Source organism: Ylistrum balloti, unplaced genomic scaffold, assembly GCF_031769215.1.
Source record: "Ylistrum balloti isolate Yb309-2 unplaced genomic scaffold, AGI_CSIRO_Ybal_v1 Utg369856, whole genome shotgun sequence".
NCBI classification, from domain to species: domain Eukaryota; kingdom Metazoa; phylum Mollusca; class Bivalvia; order Pectinida; family Pectinidae; genus Ylistrum; species Ylistrum balloti.
This window is the reverse complement of record NW_026782006.1, coordinates 709,079-724,016: the sequence shown is the minus strand read 5'-3', so window position 1 is coordinate 724,016 and position 14,938 is coordinate 709,079. Positions and strand designations below refer to the sequence as shown.

Genomic DNA, 14,938 nt, shown 5'->3' with positions numbered 1-14,938 from the left:
CAATGATATAACTCCGGTTATGTAACTGCAATTATCGAAATGGTCACAACCCCTCCCCACAGTATACTGAAGTGTCTGGTCGCAACCCCTCCTCCTCACAGTATGCTGAAGTGTCTGGTCGCAACCCCTCCTCACAGTATACTGAAGTGTCTTATCACAACCCCTCCTCACAGTATGCTGAAGTGTCTGGTCACAACCCCTCCTCACAGTATACTGAAGTGTCTGGTCGCAACCCCTCCTCACATTATGCTAAAGTGTCTGGTCACAACCCCTCTCCACAGTATGCTGGAGTGTCTGGTCACAACCCCTACCCACAGGATCCTGGGGTGTCTGGTCACAACCCCGACCCACAGGATCCTGGAGTGTGTAGTCACAATCCCTCATAACTGTATCCTGGGGTGTCTGGTCACAACCCCTACCCACAGGATCCTGGAGTGTCTGGTAACAACCCCTACCCACAGAATCCTAGGGTGCCTTGCAACAACACCTCTCCACAGGATCCTGGAGTGTGTAGTTACAATCCATCACTACTGTATCCTAGAGTGTCTGGTCACAACCCCTCCCCACAGGATCCTGGAGTGTGTAGTCACAACCCCTCCCCACAGGATCCTGGAGTGTGTAGTCACAACCCCTACCCACAGGATCCTGGAGTGTCTGGTCACAAACCCCTCCCCACAGTATACTGGAGTGTGCAGTTACAATCCCTTACTACTGTATCCTGGAGTGTGTAGTCACAACCCCTACCCACAGGATCCTGGAGTGTCTGGTCACAAACCCCTCCCCACAGTATACTGGAGTGTGCAGTTACAATCCCTTACTACTGTATCCTGGAGTGTCTGGTCACAACCCCTCCCCATAGGATCCTGGAGTGTGTAGTCACAACCCCTATCCACAGGATCCTGGAGTATCTGGTCACAATCCCTACCCACAGAATCCTAGGGTGCCTTGCCAAAACACCTTTCCACAGGATCCTGGAGTGTGTAGTTACAATCCCTCACTACTGTATCCTGGATTGTCTGGTCACAACCCCTCCCCATAGGATCCTGGAGTGTGTAGTCACAACCCCTATCCACAGGATCCTGGAGTATCTGGTCACAATCCCTACCCACAGAATCCTAGGGTGCCTTGCCAAAACACCTTTCCACAGGATCCTGGAGTATGTAGTCACAATCCCTCATTACTGTATCCTGGATTGTCTGGACCCACCCCCTCCCCACAGGATCCTAAGTTACCTCGTCCCATCCCCTCCCCTCAGGATCCTGGAGTGTTTAGTCACAATCCCTCATTATTGTATCCTGGAGTGTCTGGCCCCACCCCCTCCCCTACAGGATCATGGAGCGTCTGGCCCCACCCCTTCCCCACTGGATCCTGGAGTGTGTAGTCACAATCCCTCATTATTGTATCCTGGAGTGTCTGGTCTCACCCTCTCCCCACAGGATCCTGGAGTGTCTGGCCCCACCCCCTCCCCACTGGATCCTTGATTGTGTAGTCACAACCCCTTCCGCAGGATCCTGGAGTGTGTAGTCACAATCCCTCATTACTGTATACTGGATTGTCTGGCCCCACCCCCTCCCCACAGGATCCTAAGTTACCTCGTCCCATCCCCTCCCCTCAGGATCCTGGAGTGTTTAGTCACAATCCCTCATTATTGTATCCTGGAGTGTCTGGCCCCACCCCCTCCCCTACAGGATCATGGAGCGTCTGGCCCCACCCCTTCCCCACTGGATCCTGGAGTGTGTAGTCACAATCCCTCATTATTGTATCCTGGAGTGTCTGGTCCCACCCTCTCCCCACAGGATCCTGGAGTGTCTGGCCCCACCCCCTCCCCACTGGATCCTTGATTGTGTAGTCACAACCCCTTCCGCAGGATCCTGGAGTATTGATCCTGGAGTGTCTGGCCCCACCCCCTCCCCACAGGATCCTAAGTTACCTGGTCCCATCCCCTCCCCACAGGATCCTGGAGTGTCTGGTGACCTATGCACTCTACACTTTTTTTTTACAAATAACAATATCATGCCATGTTTATTAGGTAGTCATGTTATGTAGATAAAAGATAAATGTATCAAGTTTTTCATTTAAGAATTGACGTGATAATTTGTTAAGCATTATACGATTTTTATAAACACTTTCACCAAGTGTACATGTATAACCTAGATCTTCCAAATTACAATACGTTATGTCTGAACTTTATTCGATATGACTATTGGGCTAGCAACAGGTCTTAGTACTAATGAACACATGACCAAACATATCACGCGCCGTGTTGGCATCGCGCATAAAATCAGTGGCCTTCCGTATGACGGAACATATTAACCGGGTGCCAATATCGCAACGTCACACCGGTGGCGGCTATCGCAACGTCACACCTGTGGTATTGGTATAAATTGGTATAATAAAGACATAAACCTAAACAATAAGTTATATATAAAAAAAATATAAGTCTTTAAATAGCAGCATTATCGGAACACCTCGCTTGCTTTCATTATGTTATAAACAACAAGTACTGTATATTTCAAGCATTTTACATTGCTTCATTTTAAAGGATAAACATAACAAAAAGTTAATTAAACAAGGTTTGTACCAGAGACCTTCGATAATAGCGCAGACTAAGACCGTGATAACCGGTTTCGGTTTGCACACAGTAGAATTTATGATAAGTATCTAATAAAACCTCTTACTATGTATCGAGGTTCCGTGGTGTAGTGGTTATCACGTCTGCTTAACACGCAGAAGGTCACGAGTTCGAAACTCGTCGGAACCTGATAATTTTTTTTTTTTTTTCAAATCATGGTATTATATTGAGAGGATATGCAAGCTTAAACATTTGTCAATAAACGAAATAAACGTGTTACTTAAATATGAATAAGATAATCGTAAACTAAGTAACAATAGGAGCAATGCAAAATGTAAAGAAAATTAAAAAAAATCCACTTTACACGTGTACAACATTTTAAAAATTTTACACGTGATCAATCTTTTTCAGCAAATGAAATTCATCCGCGTTTCCAGACGGTCCTTCTGTTAGGAAATATGAAATACATCAGTGACAAGGTATTTGACAGGTAGACACATATATCTTTTGTAGCTTTGTCACCTTTAATAAGACAACGAAGGTGTGGTTTTCATTTATTCAAAAAAGGTAGAAATAAAAACCTTGTAGTACCAGCCCAAGTATATCATTAGGACTTTTGTCGGTATAATGTAACTGGGTGGGGGCTTTTGTCAGTATAATGTAACTGGGTGGGAGCTCTTGTCGGTATAATGTAACTGGATGGGGGCTATTGTCAGTATAATGTAACTGGATGGGGGCTATTGTCAGTATAATGTAACTGGGTGGGAGCTTTTGTCGGTATAATGTAACTGGGTGGGAGCTTTTGTCGGTATAATGTAACTGGGTGAGGGCTTTTGTCGGTATAATGTAACTGGGTGGGGGCTTTTGTCAGTATAATGTAACTGGGTGGGAGCTCTTGTCGGTATAATGTAACTGGGTGGGAGCTTTTGTCAGTATGATGTAACTAGGTGGGGGCTATTGTCGGTATAATGTAACTGGGTGGGGGCTATTGTCAGTATAATGTAACTGGATGGGGGCTTTTGTTGGTATAATGTAACTGGGTGGGAGCTTTTGTCGGTATAATGTAACTGGGTGGGGGCTTTTGTTGGTATAATGTAACTGGGTGGGAGCTTTTGTCGGTATAATGTAACTGGGTGAGGGCTTTTGTCGGTATATTGTAACTGGCTGAGGGCTTTTGTGAGTATATTGTAACTAGGTGGGAGCTTTTGTCGGTATAATGTAACTGGGTGGGGGCTTTTGTCGGTATAATGTAACTGGGTGGGAGCTTTTGTCGGTATAATGTAACTGGGTGGGGGCTTTTGTCGGTATAATGTAACTGGGTGGGAGCTTTTGTCGGTATAATGTAACTGGGTGGGAGCTTTTGTCGGTATAATGTAACTGGGTGGGAGCTTTTGTCGGTATAATGTAACTGGGTGGGGGCTTTTGTCGGTATAATGTAACTGGGTGGGAGCTTTTGTCGGTATAATGTAACTGGGTGGGAGCTTTTGTCGGTATAATGTAACTGGGTGAGGGCTTTTGTCGGTATATTGTAACTAGGTGGGGTCTTTTGTCGGTATAATGTAACTGGGTGGGAGCTTTTGTCGGTATAATGTAACTGGGTGAGGGCTTTTGTCGGTATATTGTAACTAGGTGGGTGCTTTTGTCGGTATAATGTAACTGGGTGGGCGCTTTTGTCGGTATAATGTAACTGGGTGGGGGCTGTTGGCAGTATGCTTCAGTGCATTAAACCAGTAAAATTGGCAAAGTCCATCATTTTGAACAACAAAATATGTTTTATTTTTGTGTTTTATCCGGTTGTTAAAGAAGTTATGATAACATTGCATGTGATGAAGTTTTCAATATGAACACGTGTTTGTAGACCCATCTTAGCATAATTATCATTTTCAATAAATGGTTTAAATACACACATGTGTACAGTGGAAATGAAATGATTTGGACATTTTCTTGTACTAAACGCAAAAATAGCACAAATGGCAAAATTTGACGGCCAGTATCTTTAATGTAAAATGTACGCTTGGTTAAGTCTGATAATTAATTAACTTTCACGTTTTACGAAGCTTAATATATACTCCAAGTGCTAATGAAATGAATTAGCCTACATTTAAAAACGCAACAAAGCCAATATCGTCCAAACAAAAATGTCTTTCAGCGATATCATGATTTCAATAGCTTTTCTATGCGATAACCGAGAGAGAATATTTTGGCAAATTTTTAAAGTTGATTTTTCACGTTGAGTGTAACACATCAGAAGACATTACACTTGTGGTTGTGATTCTCCTTACGAGGTACACGACAGAGGATGAAATGAGAACTTAACTAAAGCTTTCAGATGTGCTGTATTTCAATGTTGTAGCATACACGTACCATACAAATTGTAAATGGATGCAAGTAAGGTAAACATGTTGACAACACCGTAAGGTATAATAATATTTATTTCCCTTGTTTGATTTACCCACAAATAAGATAAATCCCTAATTCTTCACACAAAAAAACCTCTTTACTCAACAAGGTCTAAAAGCGTCCAAAGAGAATGGACTATAACAAAAGCACGCATTTTTAAGCTTCATGACGGCCCAAAAATACGCACTTACAAGCTTCAGGACGGCCCAAAAATACGCACTTCCAAGTTTCAGGATGGCCCAAAAGTACGCACTTCCAAGCTTCAGGGCAGCACAAAAGTACGCAATTCCAAGCTTCAGGGCGGCACAAACAAATGCAGTCAACTGGAGTTTCGGAATAAATCGACGAACAATTACACTGAGAAATCAATCAGTTTGAGAATAATGGTGATTTCATATGAGCTATCGGTTCTGGTGAAGTTGGATAGTGAAAAGACAATCAACAAAACATCCAGTAGATCAAACTGCTAACTGTTTGTCATCGAATCATTGTGTATACGACCATTATGCAAGAATACGCACCATTCTTTTACTAAGTAAAACAACAAATCAAAACAATTGACTATATTTCCACTGGACTAATCGGCAATATTCTTCTTTGTCAAGAGGGCGCCACTCTCGGCCAAGAATGCATGACATGGCTTGGCAGAATATCCCTTTCTGCCAGTTGTTGTCAACAAAATTCCTGGCAGCAATGTCTTCTGTGATATCGTCAGGAAGATCGTTCAGATAAGAAATCATATCCTCTCGAATTAATAAATTTGGAAAATCCCTTTTATGGTAGGCAACGAGAAGAATGATCGCACTGGAGAGTGTTTCTTTGACAGTGAAGGTAGAGAGTTTGGGACACCACCTGATGATGTTTAGTACATGTTGGTCAATCCTGTCAAAATAGCCTATGTGATCAGAGTGTCTGTACACTTGTTCACTCAGACTAAAATCCACAACCTCCTCCAGTGTATCGCCGTACTTGCTGAGTGTTCGGCTTAACTCCGCCCAGCACTTCACCCAACGGTTTTTCCGATATACGAGGGATGACAGAGGCATGTTTGCCTTGAGTAGAACCTCCTTTTCGGTCCACTCATGGAGGACGGCTAGACGGCAATGGACGCGAAGCTTCGGCCCACACTGCCGTATCTCCTTCCAGTGAAAGTTACTCAAAGCTTCGTTGTAAAAGTCTTTTGTTTTGTAGTTAGCCACAATATATAAGTGCCGGAGTGAGCATCCAGCTAAATGCTTTAGTAAACTGAAGTTCATTTGGTTTGGATTGATTGTAAGTTCCTTCAAATTCACCAAATACATTAAATTGCTCAAAGAACAACCTTTGAATGAGTTCACAATCCGTAGATTTTGTAAGTACGCTGAATGTATCAAACCAAGCGGAAGTGCTTCATTCTTCTGTCCCTGAAAGTTCACGTCGTCTATGTGAACGTTTCTAATTTTCACATTTCTTTTACAGAATTCAAAAACCGCGGTTTTAAAAGGAATCGAAAATGTCTCCCCTTCAACCCGTTTCAAGAGTATAAGAGAATTGACTTTATGGCTTGTCTGTGACAAACAATCAAACACCTCCCAAGACTGATTACCTTTCAGCTCAAGTTCTACGTTAGTGAAGAATGCACCAAATGTTCGAACACAAAACAGCAACTCCTCGTGAAACTTCCGGTACCTTTCGAAATCCTCTATAGATGCAGGCATGCCTAATGGAAACATAGAATCCCAAACGTTCCTTTCGGAATACGCAAATGACTTCCACACTTCCGGTCGGGACGACGCCCGCTGCCAATGCAGGCATATAGACCGGATGTAAATTTTACCAACAACATCCAATTGGCTGAAAACCTTACCAAGGACAACTTCTGGTAAAGTTTCCCAAGAAGCAGGCATGACTTTGATGATTTTTCTGCAATAAATTAAAAGAGACTTTAAGTTTAAACGTAATCATACATTTATTTTAATATTAACATGTAAAAGACATCTACGAAATTAACATGACCGAACTACCGAAGAAGTCTTGAACAGCGAAGGGGTGCCAACATTGGTCATTCAGTGGCCACTCCATGATAACATTAGTTTTTAATAACTTAAGTTAATATGCGACTGTTAAAAACAGCAGATTTTGTGTTGGCTCATACAAAACCTGAGATCAGGTTGGGATGGAAAATGACAATTGCATTGTTTAAGTACATTAAAACTCCATGCTGAAGGGAAAATTATAGATTCTCTGATAGATAAGTACTAAGGCCTAACTTGGAAAAAACTATTTTAGGCAGTCATACGGATCTCATCCGATATATTCTACTTTTTTTTGTATTTTCTTTTTGCGATATGATGCTGGGCGTGTTTGAAGCTTGTTCGTTTACCTTTTGGGTTTCGTTCGAATGTGCCTTGTTCTCATTTGGGAACGTGACATACATACTTGGATAGACATTGCGGGTGTCGTCCAGAGAGCAGAAGACGTTTAACCGCCCGGAACACATGGTCTTATTTTCATGGAACATTTTCTGGAATCTCTATGTGAATCTTTGCTTTGTTCATAGTTTGCCCTCTCTTATCGACTTCATGATTATTTGTTTTCGTATCTAATTAAGTAGGGCACAGTCATCGGATTTATAGGTAAATGTGACTGGCCTATTTCTATATGCAACTGTTTCAACAAATAACAAAATATCTTCTTTAACCAAACAAGACATTATTTTTACAGTATGATAACCATCGTGACCCCCATTGGCACCCCTCCAAATATGTAGATGTCTTCATTTAATTCATTGAATTCTGAATCATTTACATTTATTCCAAACAGGATAAATGGTCATTATTTTTTGTAATAGATCTCCAAATAAAAGAGTAAATTAAACAAATTAAACGGAGCTTTTCTAACAACAAGAATGAAGTTGTACACCATGCTGAACTTGACCAGTGGATGGGCATCAGTTCTAACCTGACAGTATCACTGATTAAAAGCTTACTAAAATATTCCTAAACCACGGGAAGAGATCATTACATGGAACGTTCGTCTATTCGAAGATAACATTTTCAATTCATATTACAAAGAGACAAAGAGACAAACTTTTTATTACATAACTTTATCAATAAGATAAGTTTATTTCCGGTTCAGGACTTGTGTGTATATATAATGAAGGTCCTCTATACCAGACTCAATAATACACATACAGTATTACAATGCTTGAGTATTACTTTCGTTGTTAACGGACAAGAGAACTCGTGAGTGTCAATGTGAACGAAGATGACAGGTCATCTCCCAATAAAAGTAAATATATGGCAAGAAATTCCAACAGGTGCGCGGAACTTATTTAGTAGGGTACCAATTATCACGGAGAACACAATCTTACCTTCAGTCACTTAATGTCATCCATTCATTCCCATCACTTTATGGCACACTTTGCCGGTCGTGCTAAGTTATCATGTATAACAACAACCACGGAAATCAATGTTAATATATTGTCCTACAACAAACCGAATATCACTACCTATTTCAGGCCATGTTACTAACAGTCACTTGACCATTTTCGGAACATCTCTTCCTTGTCCTTACAAAATTAGTTCGGGTGCGTTCGGACTACAACACACGTGATTATGAATAATCTTTGAAATTGTTTATTGTAAAATCTTAATAAATGTTGTTTGACAACTATCTGTAGATATAGTATTAGGATCAATGTTGTTTGACAACTATCTGTAGATATAGTATTAGGATCAATGTTGTTTGACAACTATCTGTAGATACAGTTATTATAATAAATATCGTTATATTTTGTGCCACTATTACATACATCCCGTTATGTTGCTGCTCACGCTAAACGGCTATTTAATATATATTCCAAGTGTTTTCCCAGTCTACACCGTCATATATATCATTACCAATACCAAACGTCTATTTTCCTGTGACTATTCTTATAAGCATTGAACCGTTTTATGGTTACTCGAAATACACCACAGTATTGTTACCAAGACTACAAGTATATTGTAAATCAAAGTGTAATGTTACCCGGGCTATACCGCTGTTAATTCTTAGCCCAAAAATATTGTAAATCATATAAATTAAATCAAGGATGAAAACCCAGTACTGTTGTGTTTGTGGAGAGGTTATCCTTTATGTGATATCAAAGGAGAAGGCCCGAGGTTTGAGGCTCGACGCTCCGTGTTCGTGATGGTTTGTGTTTCTCAGTAAGCTGAGAAACGGACCGGTGTTTGCTGACGTAGTTGTGTCCTTGGGTAAGACACCTTGTCCTTATTGCACTGGATGGCATCTTAACGGGCCTCTCATATATTGTTCATTGAGGTAGTCAGCATCTCCTAAAAGTAGACCCCATTTCAAAATAACCCCGGCTGTTCAGTGGGCGATAACCCAGCATAATAAAAAAAATAGCTTTGGCGGCAAAATCTTTGTCAAATACATTAATAATTCTACGAAATCAATCAGGTTATTGTAAAAAATAAATACGTTAGAATTTTCTTCTTAAGATTTTCCTATAATCTTTAAGACTGCCACTATCTTATATCACTGATCCCTTCGATGTGCCGTTACTGTCAATAAAACAGCATGTCTGAATGAATCAACAATATAATTCTTTGGCTTTTTATGCTTGTTAAGAAATGTATATAAAATGTATGTACATCGCATTTACATTTAACCAGCAAATTAACCAAGCAAAAATACATTCTGACAGGTTATGTCCACATATAAAGCCGTTGTAACCTATCATGTCTCTAGTATTACTAAACATAAAAACGCAGATTAATTGGTATTTCAAAGTATTGATCAGTATTGTGCTTGCTCTTAGAAAGTGTCTTTTTTTAATAACAATAATCTTTTCCCATTATTTTCAAACTATAGGCGTATATGTTCGACACAGTGCATATCATGCCAATACATCATAGTAAAACAGATCATTTCATTAAGCAACTTTGTGTTTTTACAGGGACCTGGTTTTTTTTATCAAACTGTGTAAATATTATTGTTCATTGTAATGCAAACTGGACTTCGTCGATAATCGGCGACCAGGCAGCGCAACTAGTAGGACGGATAGTTCCCCAGGTTCGAACCCCGTTAACACTGTGCGTTGTATTTGGTGCTTGTGACCCATCCCTGGTTTCCAATCTTATTACGCAAACTTTAACATTTAAAAACGATTGTAGCTTTTATTATTCCTCATTTTGATATTTTAATGATAATAACAATAATATACTGGACGCAGGCTTATTAGGCCTATACATCGAGATCAGAGTTTAAAGGTATTTGTGTCCCGAAAATGGATCAGTGTGTTATTGTTATTTTAACCATATTCTGAAAAATACCTTGATCTTAATTCTAACAATATAGAGAAACCAACGTTTTTCTTGAAATAGTTTTAATTCGGAAACATATTCTACTTCAAATTGAAATATAATAGCAACCTTTGTGTAGTGTGCATCGAATGCGACTCATAAGCAGGGAAACATGTTGCCATATCACCGTTTCCGGTATGCGTACAAACTTTGCGTGATCGTCGGTCTGGGATTGTGGGATAGTGCATTCCATGCAAAGCTTCACAACACTGGATGTTGTGAAAACTAACCATAGGTATGTATTATATATTTCAGCTGAAAGCGAACACGACAGTGTTGCTATTCAGGTTTTGAAATTAATGATGAACTGATGACTACATTTGAAATATAGATTTGAGTCCTAAATGTCATTTAAAATGAAGCAGTTATGCAGAACACATGCTTTTGACAGATCCTTCAAATCACGGGGGTTGTTTAGATGAGTTTAAAAATTATCAAATGAGTATGTTTGGGGTTGATTCTACAGACTATAATTACTATATTGATAATTTTGATATAATACAATGTTATCTCTATACGGTAGATTTGTTCTCTGCGGTTAATTTGTTAGTACATTACCTAGGCACCTAGCATGTGCCCTTCGCACAGAACTCGTCTGTTCTAGAAGGCATGCTATTGATGGAACATCTCTGGGTCCTTCTTGGGAGAAACTAGAAATTTAATGATGCTGTGCTTGTGTCAAACGATACTCTACGTTAAAATTATATACATGATGAACGGCTGTGATAATTATGAGTTAGTTTTCTGATATTGGAATTAATATCTGTGTGCACTCGGTTATGGATTAATTTAATTTACATATCTGTACTTCTGTCACTTAGTTTTCAAACAACTTTGCCATCCTAGACATTCTAGACTAGATGAGACATTTGACATCTTGATGTTGTTTGTTTCATTGGGTTGAAAAAGACGGTTGGTTTTTCGTACTTCCCTATATTATCTAACCACTTTCAACAGACTGAAGATTTTGCCACATGGGTGATAGAGCCTTGCAGTAAAGGACAGGCCTCTAAAACGAGTGAATATTTAATATGAATATATATGGTTAGAGGGTACAGACCCTTTGCTTGGAGAAAGCCCTACTGGTTTGGTTTGCTCAAGCCATACCACTGTAACACCAATCCATCTTTTGTTTTGACATGTAAAATAGATATCAAAAGTGGATTTGGAAATATCAGCACTGCTCTAGTTGCTAGGGGTTGGTGGGTTCTCTGCTAACAAGGTCTTCTTAGACTGCACAACATGTACATGTATACACACATATCAAGCTGTTTTGTTTTCAGAATTAACAGTTCAAGGTTCAGGTAGAAATTATGGTATGCCTCAAAATACCTTTGGGATCTTCAATGTATTAGTAATAGGAAATGTGTCTGGATGATCTGTACCATAAGGAACTTGTGCATGTTTTAACTATGATAAGAAAAATATTATAGTTTGAATATGTTCCACTCATTCAAACAAAAAAAAAAGTAAAAATAACCTATTTCTCACTTCCTTGTAAATATTGACAGGTGTACCATACAATGTGTTTGTGTCACAAGCTCAGTCCCCTAATTCAGACAATAAATAATCATGACATTGTTACATCATATTTTGTATGTATAGAAACATTCACTGATCATTTGATTTGTTTCTGCTGGAATCAGAATACTTTTTCATCTGAGGAGGAATTGTGAGTAATGAAATTATACGTCAGCTGTTGTATTCCAGCCCAAATATTTACTATACATTACATTGTGTATGTAATATAGCCGTTATTTTAATTAGAACACCTTTCAGTTTTAAAAAAATCTTTGATATAGCAATCCATAATTAATTGTCCACAAATTGGAGGTCATAAAATAAACCTGGAAATCCTATTTTTATTTTCTATATATATGTTTTTCCAGCCAATACATTAAGATGAAAGCTGGAAAGGATTTATCCTTGGACAGTTCCTAGGTTGTCACCTATAATGAATGGTCATGATATAACATCAGAAAATTCAATGCATTTAGCCAATTGCTGTTAACACATGGTTATATACTGAATATATTATTGAAACTTTCCAGTAAAGTGTTTTAAAGATATTTAATAACTTATTAAGTGTGTAGGACACGATCACATCATCAATATTCTATGTGTTATTCTGTCTAACAATGAATGACCCCATGAAGGATTCAGTAATCATAAGATGCTGAATTTGTAATAAAAAATCTGTGCAGTGTTGATACTATTGCGACTTTGACACTTCCTTTTTTAACTAAGTTCAAAATAACACCCAGGTTTTCCTTTTTTCTGAGATCATATTTTTTGCTTTATTGAATTCACAATTATTTATTAGAAATAAGTATCCCAGTCCATCATATCTAATTATTATATTCTTTGTCTTAATGAGTATTATGAATGTATTTACTGTATTACCTACTTATGTTATTTATACAGGTGATGTAAACTAAATATACAACATGTACTACTCTCATAATCTTATATTTGGGTCAGTTCACATGAATCTATGTCACTTATAGTATTTGTTTCTGTTAATCCTGAGTGTCAGACCTGCAGATCACTTAACATCTTACAAGAATACAGAACAAGTGGTCCTGCTTCCTTTCATGCTGAAAAATATATTGATATTTCAATGTTTCCAGTTACATGCCTGTTGCTAGTAATTGACAACATTTGATACAGACATCACATTGACACTTGAGTCTGTGTATAAAGACAGAAGAAATGAACTTGTAATCTTTATTTGTTTTAATTTTGTATGTATCACAGAAGTTTCGTTATGACTTGTATTAATATTTTATTTGATGATGATGAAATGTCTGTGTTCCAGTCTACACATCCTGTTATGAATCGTATGAACATGATGGAACAGGTCCATCTTGCCGGTGAAGATGAGGAGGATATCTACTCCGGGTTTAATGACTACAATGCCACTTTGGACACAGAGGTCAGTATTACAATGTCACTTCAGACACAGAGGTCAGTATCACAATGCCACTTTGGACACAGAGATCAGTATTACAATGTCACTTCAGACACAGAGGTCAGTATCACAATGGCACTTTGGACACAGAGGTCAGTATTACAATGTCACTTCAGACACAGAGGTCAGTATCACAATGCCACTTTGGACACAGAGGTCAGTATTACAATGCCACTTTGGACGCAGAGGTCAGTATTGTAATGTCACCTTAAGACACAGAGGTCAGTATTGTAATGTCACCTTAAGACACAGAGGTCAGTATTGTAATGTCACCTTAAGACACAGAGATCAGTATCACAATTTCACCTTAGACACAGAGGTCAGTATCACAATGTCACCTTAAAAACAGTGGTCAGTATTACAATGTCACTTCAGACACAGAGGTCAGTATCACAATGCCAGTTTGGACACAGAGGTCAGTATTACAATGTCACTTCAGACACAGAGGTCAGTATCACAATGCCACTTTGGACACAGAGGTCAGTATTACAATGCCACTTTGGATGCAGAGGTCAGTATTGTAATGTCACCTTAAGACACAGAGGTCAGTATTGTAATGTCACCTTAAGACACAGAGATCAGTATCACAATTTCACCTTAGACACAGAGGTCAGTATCACAATGTCACCTTAAAAACAGTGGTCAGTATTACAATGTCACTTCAGACACAGAGGTCAGTATCACAATGCCAGTTTGGACACAGAGGTCAGTATTACAATGTCACTTCAGACACAGAGGTCAGTATCACAATGCCACTTTGGACACAGAGGTCAGTATTACAATGCCACTTTGGACGCAGAGGTCAGTATTGTAATGTCACCTTAAGACACAGAGGTCAGTATTGTAATGTCACCTTAAGACACAGAGATCAGTATCACAATGTCACCTTAGACACAGAGGTCAGTATCACAATGTCACCTTAAAAACAGTGGTCAGTATTACAATGTCACCTTAGACACAGAGGTCAGTATTACAATGTCACCTTAGACACAGAGGTCAGTATCACAATGTCACCTTAGAAACAGTGATCAGTATATCACAATAAGTACATCTTGTCATAAAAAACCTTCCTTATAGATTTTTTTCATTTCAGAATATTTTATTGTACGGATCGTATGTACAAAAGGAATTGGGCAACAGGCAAAGCCTATATTAGCCCTCTCCTTAAAAAATATAACAGTAATTACATGCACATTACATATGAATATAGCTTGAACATAATCTTCTTGTATTATTACATAACTTAGATAGAAGATTATTTGTACTATTGAGTGAACTTCAATGGACAAGAAACATTCTAATGATCAGAATTAATGTAATACTAAGCTAATTTAGAGTTCAGAAAAATCTTTTGGTGTCTCTGATGTATTTCTGATCCTTATAGATTGAGTTACAAACCTTCCTTATAGACTGAGTTACAAACCTTCCTTATAGACTGAGTTACAAACCTTCCTTATAGACTGAGTTACAAACCTTCCTTATAGACTGAGTTACAAACCTTCCTTATAGACTGAGTTACAAACCTTCCTTATAGACTGAGTTACAAACCTTCCTTATAGACTGAGTTACAAACCTTCCTTATAGACTGAGTAGACTGAGTTACAAACCTTCCTTAGAGACTGAGTTACAAACCTTCCTTATAGACTG

The 14,938-nt window shown here is 38.8% G+C and overlaps 2 protein-coding genes and 1 non-coding gene across 3 annotated transcripts in view; 2 read left to right on the top strand and 1 right to left on the bottom strand.

Annotated features, from left to right (window-relative positions):
* Nucleotides 1-2,688: 2,688 nt before the first annotated feature.
* Nucleotides 2,689-2,761, top strand: Trnav-aac (transfer RNA valine (anticodon AAC)). Its single transcript has one exon. It is a non-coding gene; the product is annotated as a tRNA-Val (tRNA).
* A 1,612-nt stretch (nucleotides 2,762-4,373) lies between these two features.
* LOC132545782 (uncharacterized) lies at nucleotides 4,374-8,474 on the bottom strand. The gene is made up of 2 exons (XM_060209471.1): nucleotides 8,325-8,474; nucleotides 4,374-6,874 (listed from the first exon to the last, which is right to left on the bottom strand). The coding sequence occupies exon 2, from the start codon at nucleotides 6,856-6,858 to the stop codon at nucleotides 5,521-5,523; it is 1,338 nt and encodes a 445-aa protein (XP_060065454.1). The 5' UTR covers nucleotides 6,859-6,874; nucleotides 8,325-8,474; the 3' UTR covers nucleotides 4,374-5,520.
* Nucleotides 8,475-10,488: 2,014 nt separating this feature from the next.
* The window catches only part of LOC132545758 (intraflagellar transport protein 88 homolog), a 30,239-nt gene continuing 25,789 nt past the window's right edge, over nucleotides 10,489-14,938 (top strand). Inside the window, exons 1-2 of the mRNA XM_060209446.1 lie at nucleotides 10,489-10,555; nucleotides 13,139-13,255. Coding sequence (XP_060065429.1) covers nucleotides 13,154-13,255 — 102 coding nt within the window. The 5' untranslated portion in view covers nucleotides 10,489-10,555; nucleotides 13,139-13,153. The remainder of the gene's footprint in view (nucleotides 10,556-13,138; nucleotides 13,256-14,938) is intronic.

Excerpts from the sequence above, each read along its gene's own strand:
- LOC132545782 (XM_060209471.1), bottom strand. The coding sequence starts at position 6,858 with ATGCCTGCTTCTTGGGAAACTTTACCAGAAGTTGTCCTTGGTAAGGTT.